The 10,754-nt window shown below is 42.0% G+C and overlaps 1 protein-coding gene across 1 annotated transcript; it reads left to right on the top strand.

Moving 5' to 3' along the window:
- The first annotated feature begins 9,506 nt into the window (after positions 1-9,506).
- Positions 9,507-10,280, top strand: LOC116007234. Its single transcript, XM_031247856.1, has one exon. It carries the CDS (start codon positions 9,548-9,550, stop codon positions 10,034-10,036), a length of 489 nt encoding a protein of 162 aa, XP_031103716.1. The 5' UTR covers positions 9,507-9,547; the 3' UTR covers positions 10,037-10,280.
- The last annotated feature ends 474 nt before the right edge of the window (positions 10,281-10,754 follow it).

Here is a 10,754-nt window from a genome sequence, read left to right as displayed (position 1 = left end):
GGTCGTCACATCAAGCAACTGTTGCGCTTGTGAGCCTCCAATCCACAAGGTGTGTTGCTTCTGATCATGCAGCCGACGGACCGGTTAGTTGACCGACGATTGGGTGACCGTTGACGGACAGGTTGGGTGACCGTTGACAGGTGATTTACGGACCGACTAGTACATGTGCATATTTACCCATCACAAGTCCCCCACTTCTTGAATCTGCGAGAGTCGTCAGCTTCGAGAAGTAGAATGTGCTCCAGGCGGCTAACTTGTTGCGAGCAAAGTCTCCCTGGCTTGAATGCCTTGATTTTAACCCCTCAAGTTTGAGTTGAGCAGGAGGGGCGTGATTTACGCGGGTTGCCTCGTTAAAAACCTTAGACTAAGAAAAACCATTTGGGAAAAAACCTAGCTAAGGGAAAAAGAGTACAACCGAAAGCATAATCACTAAAGACGGGTTTGTCCTAGTTGTTTCCGGTCGTCGAGCAATGGATCATTTAGCGGATTTTGTTCACATCTTTTCCATGGTTTGGAGATGGGTCTTCCCTTGGTGATACTTTGGTCCAGTAATAGTTGACGGACCAATCAAGTTCTCCACGGCTGGGAATGAGGAAGGTAGTACATGCGAATCACCGAGTGGTTGACTTGACCAGGCGCATCCAATCCAGATGGGGTGATTGTTATCGGTCAGCTGAGTGATTTTTATGATCCGACCACGTGTATATTTCCTCCAGTTTGATACTTTGGACTTGCCAAGAACAATGCTCCCACCAGTAGCCTTCCAAGCTATCAAAACAAAAAAACAAAACAATTTTTTTTTTTTTGAGATCAGATCTGGAAATCATTTCCAGATCTGATCTCTGCTCCAGTCGCCGGCGACTGGAGGGAAAAAGGCCGGCGACTGCCGACTGGTACCCAGTCGGCAGTCGTCGGCTTTTTGGGTCGACGTCGACCCAGCTTGGTCGACGTCGACCGAACCGATCTGGTCGACGTCGAGCGGGCTGCTCGACGTCGACCGACTTGGTCGACGTTGAGCGGGCTGCTCGACGCCGCTCGGTCGACGACGAGCGGGTTGCTCGACGTCGACCGACTTGGTCGACGTCGAGCAGGCTGCTCGACGTCAGCCATCCTCCCCCCCTCTTTTTTTTTTTTTTAAATACAATAGAAATAAAAACTTGCGACTAAAAAACTACATGCTGCAATTAACATAGCTGATGCCATTTGATTTGCCGTTGCTTCCTTGCTATGTTGTTTGCCCGTGGTATGTCACCTACATTCTTTTGCTAATGTAGCATGTCGCAAGACAAAAAGTGGTGTATGCGCGACTATGACAGCGATGATGAGGATGTTAGTGCGTCTGAGGAATCGAGTAATTATGACGATGCGCCCCAAGCTCGTTCGCACGTTACCCCGCGATCCAAGTGTTCAAAAATTTCATCAAAGATTTTTGAGGTTCAACTAGGCGAAGGTACCTCCCATAATCCCAAGGAACTCTCAAGAAGCCAAACTGGAGTATCACGTGACTATGTCGACTTGGATTCCGATGGTGCTCGTATCGTTGGAATTGATTTTACCGACAAAGAGGTAGAACAACTCCAGAAGCTAATTGGAAAGGGGATTTCTTACTCAATTGATCGTCGTCCTTCCAACATCATTGATTACCACCAAAAAAATTGGGTAGGTGTGCACTTTGATTCCTTGAAAGCCGGTTTGCGCATCCCCTTTGACCCATTCCTTGTTGACTTCGTGAATTATTACGGCATAGTTCCAAGTCAGATAGCACCCAACGCACACCGTATTCTTGCATGCTACCCTCAGATTTGCAAACGTCACCAAGTGCCTTGTACACTAGAACTCTTCAATTTTCTCCATCTGTTAAAGTGCATGGGGAAGAACCATCGCAACGGTTTTGTCATTATCCAATGTCGTGGGACGGCTGGGAAAGTTTCTGACTTGCCTGACAACAACCGTAGATGGAAAGAAAAATTTCTTCGGGTTTGTTTGGATGGTGATCTTTCTTTCAAAATTGAATGGTCTCGTCGGATGCGTAAGTGCGTGGTACCCCCTGAGACTCCAGAGATTCACATTGCTGTTGAGAAGATTAAGTCTGAATGCTATTCTTGGGAGATTTACCACTCCGCAGAGGCTTTTGATGCAGCTCGACTCCCTGCTCCAACTTACGGGGCCCCAGGTTGGATCTTAAATGGTTAGCACATGTCTCCCCTTTTTATCTTTGATTCCTCACACGATTTGTTATTTCTTATTAACATCCAAGAGCGCCGGATATTGATCCTGAATTAAAGGAACTGCTAGGTGCAGGCGCAAGCGGGAGTAGTTGACCTGGATTGCCAAAGATTATTTTGAAAAAGAAATTTGTACCTCCTACTATCCCCCGTTATGAATTTGGTAGCCCTGGCTTTCCTTCTGCTCCGTTTCCCCCTAAATCACATGGGAAGCGTCCCATAGGTGAGGTTGAAAGTGAGGTGTCGGGGAGCGCTTTTGCCACTTGTCCTAACCTCGACGGGGGGTCTCCACTTGTGAGCGCGTTGACCCGCGCACCAGTTGATTTGCGAAAAATGTTCGATCTGCTACTCCAACTGAGTCCTCCACCCTCGGGCATCGCCACTTTGTCTAACGAAAAAGTTGCTGAGCAGCTAGCCCATCACCTAGCTAACGTACTTACTCCAATCATTGAGTTGCTGATCTCTCTTTTCTTTGTTTGGTACTTTCTAAACTGTGGTTTATGATCGTGTTTATGTCAGGTTGCTAGCACAGGCGCCGAGCTATTCCTGCGATGCCAGCTTACTGCTATAGGATGGGAAAAGGAAACACAATCACTCAGGGCCACTGTGAGGGATCAGGAAAACCAACTCGAATCTCGTCGAGAACAAATATCCCATTTGGACGCCCAACTCTATTCTTTGGGACAGTATCCAAATTCCGATCAGTTTCGTCGAGATGCCATTGCTTATTTCGTATCTCGACCATCCGAGGTGCCCGGTCTGTTATCTGCTTTATGTCCCTCCGAGGATGCGGCCATTCCTTTGTTCCATATGTTCCGAGAAGACCCAGTGATATCAGCGATGATACGTAAGGTGACTACATGGGGCTATCTCAAAGGAACAAGGGGCATGCAACAAACTTTGTATCACATATTACAAAATGCTCTCCCCGAGGATTGGGAATCGGTTCATACCGTTCTGCCCGAAGATCTGACATCTCCTGGTCCAGAGCCCTTCAAGAAGCCTCCGACGGGTCCTTCCTCATTGCGTGGTCAAGATCCATGATTGTTTTGTCCTCCATAGTTGTAGTTGTTTGTTTGTGGAGTGTGATCGGGAGACCGACCCCGCTTGTGTCGGTTGTACTTTTAACTTTGCGTGTATGAATCATTTCCTTCCTTCACTTTGTCATTACGTAACATGTTGTTTTCTTAATTGGGTGTTTGCTCGTGGACGCCATTGGTTGATTTGTCGACAGATGCCTCACATCCATGTGGTCAATTGACATATCACTTTGTCACAAGTTACTTGACATCAGAGTGGTTGGCCAAGTGTACGTTGCCATCCAGGTGGTTGATCGTCCGTTGCTCCTCATCCAAGCGATTTGTCTACCGGTTGCTCGCCATACCGACATAGATTGTTTATCGTCCAAGTGATTGGTCAAAACACGGTAGATTACTACACACCAAGTAATCTGTCGATATGCAAGTGGTTGTTCAACATATCACTCTGTCAATGGCTTGATGTTGAAGTGGTTGTTGTCCGTTGAAAGTGGCTAGGCTTCCCAGCGGATGATCGACCAGATTGCATAACATTCAAGTGGTCGAATCGCCCGTCACACGAAGTGCTTAGTAAACAGGTGTAGGTTGATTGGCGTCCACAAATGCTTCGCTCGTCAGTGCAGGTTGTGCTTAGTTGGCTGGGACAGGTTGATCGGCATCCACAAGTGTTTCGCGTTGGTGCGGGTTGTGCTTGGTTGGCTGGTGCAGGTTGATCGGCATCCACAAGTGTTTCGCTCGTCGGTGCGGGTTGTGCTTGGTTGGCTGGTGCAGGTTGCTTGACTCCCAAGGTGTTGGTCGACTGATCAACCATCTTGCAAATTTCTTGACACAAGATAATATTCAAGCTTCTCTATGCTTTCTTGCAGTTTTTCAAGTAGTATATTCTTCCATCCAACTCTCGTTGCTAACAAACTTGCACAACTTGGCTGCTCTGATGGTTACATTTACTCGTGCATGTCGAACAAAACCCNGACACAAGATAATATTCAAGCTTCTCTATGCTTTCTTGCAGTTTTTCAAGTAGTATATTCTTCCATCCAACTCTCGTTGCTAACAAACTTGCACAACTTGGCTGCTCTGATGGTTACATTTACTCGTGCATGTCGAACAAACCCCAAACGAAGATTCGTGCAGGTTGAACAAAACTCCAAACGAAGATTCGTGCAGGTCAAACAAAACCCCAAACGGAGATCCGTGCAGGTCGAACAAAACCCCAAACGGAGATCCGTGCAGGTCGAATCATACGAACAAAACCCCAAACGGAGATCCGTGCAGGTCGAATCATAACCCCAAACGTGCAGGTCGAACACCGTGCAGGTCGAATCATAACCCCAAACGTGCAGGTCGAACACAACCCCAAACGAATCATAACCCCAAACGTGCAGGTCGAACACAACCCCAAACGAAAATTCACCCCAAACGTGCAGGTCGAACACAACCCCAAACGAAAATTCGTGCAGGTAGGTCGAATAAAACCCCAAACGAAAATTCGTGCAGGTCGAGCATAACCCCAAACGTGCAGGTCGAACAAAACCCCAAACGTGCAGGTCGAACACAACCCCAAACGAAGATTCGTGCAGGTCCAACAAAACCCCAAACGAAAATTCGTGCAGGTCGAACATAACCCCAAACGTGCAGGTCGAACAAAACCCCAAACGGAGATCCGTGCAGGTCGAACAAAACCCCAAACGGAGATCCGTGCAGGTCGAACAAAGCTCCAAACGAAGAAGTCTAAGTGATATTTTTTTATATATATATATCACACAACTTCCATAATGAACTCCTCAAAATAAGCATCTTATCACCTATGCTACTTGTAGGATCCCATGGTCAGACAGCTGACCCACTTTTCCATGCTTCTTGGTAGTCCACCCGACCAACTAAGCCTTCCGTTCCGCTTGTAGTGCGTTCTTTGAGCCGCTTCTTTGTAATCCTTCGTGATGTTTGTCGACCATGGTTACCTCGAACCCCCAATCGGAACTTGGCACTCTTTCGAATTCGATTGAAAACACTTTTGCGTTGTATGACGTCATCCTGTCGATGATTTTTATGTTCTTCTCGATCTAGTCTTTGCACACGATTCGCCAATCGAACTTCCTCTTGGTTGCTCCCTTGAGGTTGTAGATACGACTGTTGTACATGGAAAAGTTGAGGCATTTGTTGTTGAGCGATAGGACTCTGAGGGTTCGTCGTCATTCGGGGGGTGGGTGTCGTAACATAGTGCCCAAGAGTTTCCAGCCGTGGTTAGCATATCGGTGTGGACCCATGTTGCGGTGCTCCTTGTATTTGATTCCCTCCCAATATTCCTGGTGTTGAGGTCAACGTTTGGCCTACTGGTAGCAACATGGCACATGTAATTGTCATTTGAAAGTTTGTTTGTCCAGCATGTAGGCCTTCGCTCGAACCAACCGGTTGGGTTGGTTGTATGTTTTTTCTTGACGGATTGGATGTGAGCTCGTTGTTCAAGTTCCTTGACCGATCTAATTGTTGGCGTAAATCGTCCTCTAGAACTGCTTTAGTCACCCGACGAGTTGAATTTCTCTTTCGCATGTGACTTCGGCTACGATTTCTCCTGCTGTTCGTCATTTTAAGATGGATAATAGTGTGAAGAAAGAGAAGATAAAGGGATAGAACAGAGTGACTCGTTCAATCCCCACAGACGGCGCCAATGATAGCGTAAATGTAAACGGGTCTACGACTACGCTACGAATACGTGTGTTACGTGTGGTGAAGGATGTCGCTCGGCCGGTCAATCGATCGGTCTACCGGTTAACGACTGAGCGGTAAGAAGCTATGTCGCTCTACGGGTGACGAACAGTAACAAGGAGAGAGCAAGAGAGACGAATGAGCAAATCACAAGTGTATTAGTGTAGTACTGATGAGTTCTCCCCCAGTGAGGGGAACGACCCCTATATTTATACAAAGTGGATTCACTATGCACATGGTGTCTGATATGCAAGTGGAGGGCATATGGGTTGAACAGTTACTCCGCAAAATGCGCATCGGTTTGCTCGAAGTGGTTGAGTTACTCAAGGTGATGAAAACACGGATCCCTTGTTCCCGAAAAGTTGTCGGTCGTCACATCAAGCAACTGTTGCGCTTGTGAGCCTCCAATCCACAAGGTGTGTTGCTTCTGATCATGCAGCCGACGGACCGGTTAGTTGACCGACGATTGGGTGACCGTTGACGGACAGGTTGGGTGACCGTTGACAGGTGATTTACGGACCGACTAGTACATGTGCATATTTACCCATCAAAACCTATGAATCAATCACACCCTTAATTAAACAATAAAATAATTATTTTAACGTAGTACTTTCATGAAATTTTCACTCATTACATTTAGTGGGCTATAGGCTAGCTTGAGGGGCCTAATAACTGAAACAATAATCTCAGTATTGTCTAAGCTCAACAGTTGAAGCTTTTTCACAGACCCAATATAAAACTTACTTTTTACTCTCTTTATACAGTATGAACCCTGATCTCTATCCACAATTTAATTTACAACACTATCAACATCTTTATTCTTTTATCCATTCAATGAAGATACAATGCATATTACTATTAAATAATCAATAATTATCAACAAAAAAAAAACACTATGTTAAATAAAAAATATTTGAACCGTTTAAACTTTAACATCGAGAGCACAAGACCCACCAAATTTCATGCCCGACAAGTTGAAGCATTACCAACTTCATTGGACAAATATCTTTCCAAATGCACATGAAGATAACAAAAAGGACCCACGAATGCTCATATAATTGTGCACAAAAGCTCATATGTACCGGATCAGTTTGCCACGTTATAAGGTTTTGTGCAAATATCTCTCCAAAATAAACCAAAAATATCAAACCTAAACTCCTTTTCCACCGCCCACTAGTACGCATCTGATTATCTCTATGCACTCAATCGATGTGATGAGGAACCCAACGACAGGAAAGATTATTGAACGCCAAAGAATCACACAGCAAAAAGTATATCTAGCCCAAAAATATACTGAAGTATAATTGTCATAGTAGAAAATCACGAATTTAGTTTTTTCAAACACTTCCTTAATTGAACTAGTGACATGGTATAATCTTTGTGCAGATAACCTCTCTAATATGATTTGTGAGCTAATGGAGTTTACATAGTACTTACCCTCAAATATTGGCTACAAATTTCTCTAGTCATCTAAAAATAAAAATGCATCCAAAATATCTTAATTGTTGGCCTAACATGAGCACTATGAATTAGTGTAAGTGAAAGGTTACAAATGTCCATAACCAGATTTTTCTGAAAAATATAAGAGATGTTATTGGACAACATTGTATAGTACAATCTTTATTACTTTATATGAGTGCATGAAGATATTTTTAGAAGGTAATTTATAACATAGCAATAAAACTATTCATTTTCATTTGATATTCATAAATTGGTTGATATCACTACGAATTAAAAAAAGAAATCTACTTAAAAAGTTGATTTTGCACCCAAAAAAAAATAAAGCAAGTTTATATGACACCTCTTGTACATTTGACACATTGATAATAGAGATGTCAAAATGACCCAATTTGCTGATTTACCTCATTTATTCTTATTTTTGATGGACTAAGTTGGAATTTACCTAGCCCACTCTAATTGATAGCCAAACCAAAACTATATAAATTGTTCTACCCTTCTTCTCTTATTTTCACCAATTTAATTTCTACCTTGCTTTTAGGTGTGCTATGGACATGGACATCAATCATCATAACTTCATAAGCCATCACAATTATTTTTTTAATAATTTTTTTTAAATCATACATTATGTCAATCAATGTATGTTAAACTGCATATTAAAACTATTTTTCTATTGTTTTTGAAAATTCTCGATGAAAATCATGATCCCAAAATGAAATGCTCAAGACATAATAGCAAAGTGCACATTAGTGGACATGTAGGATTATCCATTTGTAACTTTCAGCTTGTCAATAGCCTTCCCATTTAATCTTTTGCCTTTCTAGGAAGATGCATAAGAGGAATGAGCCAACCCACTCAAAGCAAAATAAAAAAGTAAAAAAATGAGACATAAATTCCACCCCACCCCAATGTATACCAAAGCATGTTGTGATGATAACATCATTTACCACTTACTTGGCATGTTTCTTCAACCTCCTCTATGCTCCACCACCATTATCCATGCCCTCCCATCTCTTCATTTCCAAGTGGGCATCAATCATGTACATTAGTCATTTTGACTTCCTGAGTATCGAGTATTGTGGTGGTTAAGTATATTTATATCGTAGAAACAGTTATGATGAGTATAATAAGCTGAAACGGTGTAGTATTGTTCTAAATAAAACATACCTAACAACTATCAGATAACAAGTCTTATTTTGACACTAATTATGCCGGATAGTGGTAGGGGACCTTGTGAGAAATTCCATTGAAACAAATCACAAATTCACAATACTGCCACAGAGAAATGAACAAAGAGTCAATGCTGCATGCAAATTAAAACATTGAGTCAACCGAGTTTACCAATTTGCGGTGCAGAGTAGTCAAACTCCAAATCCCCAGTATGGCTTTAGTGGTCCTACTAGATCTTAACTGATCTCTCCCTGTAAAAGAAACAAATGGTGTTGGTGAAATCCCACTATCCACCACAACATGAGCAAATGAACTAATCACCATAAATTAAACCACCAAGTGGGTTAAAGCAAACAAAAAGAAAGATAAAATTTAAGTTCTGAAAACAGTTGGATTATCTCTACTGTTACCTGTTAATGATCTGTTCTATCAACTTGTTGCCACTCTTATCCTTAATCCAGGTCTGGTAAAGTTAATAGAGTTAACAATGATTTTGTAGTCCAATGGTATCAGGGTTTCAGGTTCAGCTCATTTTCCTATCAAACGTACCCAAGAAATGAAGAACAAATAAATGGAGAAACTCATGCAGAGTTGTTTTTGCTTGTTATCATATACAGTATACCGTGTAAATTTAAAAATTTCCACCCTAATAACCGTGTTGTATTAATAGCAGTAACATTTTCATATTGACTCGGTAAAGCAACTAGACCAGTTTTCTTTCCAAACATCATTATTATTTCAGTGCAAAAATGATTACTCGTAACCCCCTATTGTATGCCTAAAAAAATCAACACGGTGGGGACCAAAGTGCAATGGCTTTATTGTGAATATTTAAAAATCATGGGGAAATTCTCATAGGCCCTTCACTATAAATACACAACCATGCTTTCACCAACCTTAGTACTAGAAAGACCTTAAATACTTAGCTTGAAAGCAAGCCCTACCAAAAACATGGGAAATTGCTTAGTTTTGCAGGCAAATGTAATTAGAGTCATGAAAACAGACGGGAAGATCCTAGAGTATAAAGCTCCCATGAAAGTATATCAAGTGTTATCAGAATTTGCTAACCATGCAATATCTGATTCACTACCTGTTGTCCAGCATCTACGTGCAGATACTGAGATGGTTGGTGGCCGCCTGTACTATCTTCTGCCACTACCAGTCCCCCGGCCAAAACCTGCAAAAAAGAAGGTCAAGTTTGCAGATCAAGTTGAAGAAGCTGATCAACAACAAGGGACTGGGGTAGTAAGGGTTAAGATCATCATCAGCAAGCAAGAGTTGCAAGCACTATTGAGTAAAGATCAAATATCAGTTGATGACATGGTTCGCCATCTTCAAAAGGAAAAAAGCTCAAATGAATTGAATAGATGTGCAGCTGATGAGGAGGCAAATTGCAAGGGATGGAAGCCAATGCTGGGCAGTATACCTGAACTTGACTAGCTTATAGCTTTCTCATCCCATGGTGATAGAGAGATGCAGAAAAAAAAACCTTGAGATAGTGTAAAGATAATAGATATAATATGATGAGTTCACTCTGATACTTCAAAGACATCTGCTAATTTTCTTTCTTGTAATGGAGAACTGAAACTTGTTCTCTCTCTCTTTTTCTTTTTTTAGTCAGACACTATTTGGGGTGTTTAACAAAAAAACATGAACTCCTTAATAAAAACACAAACATACAAAATTAACAGGATGTATATATACAGTTATACACACTTGATCATCTTTGAGTTTATTTTTGTCTCTTTCATCATATCAATCCAATTTGGAGAGGTGACATAAAAAATGATAAGATATATAGCTTGATGTAAGATCTTGAAATTTTCAATAGGGAGAAAAACCTTGCCTAGAGGGCCAAAGTGCTCATATAAATAAGTTCAGCACAAGCTTAGGGTTGAAATCATGTTTGTATCACTCATTCACTCTAATCAAGATAGGAAGACCTGTCTCAAAGCAAGAAAAATGCAGAAAAGAGGGAATCGGACATTCTATGGTTAGCTTAATTACAGAACAAGCTAAACAAATTAAATGGTTTTGGTTGATCAATAGGATTCTGGGGTTACTGGGGTTATTTTTGTTTTCCCCCTCAAAATTATGGCAAAATATTTAATAACATGTTCATCAGGTCATACGACAGATAGGGTATTTGTAGAATATA

This window comes from Ipomoea triloba, chromosome 15, assembly GCF_003576645.1.
Source record: "Ipomoea triloba cultivar NCNSP0323 chromosome 15, ASM357664v1".
In the NCBI taxonomy this organism is placed as follows: Eukaryota; Viridiplantae; Streptophyta; class Magnoliopsida; order Solanales; family Convolvulaceae; genus Ipomoea; species Ipomoea triloba.
Note: the sequence above shows the minus strand (reverse complement) of the source record. Positions and strands in the feature narration are given on the sequence as shown.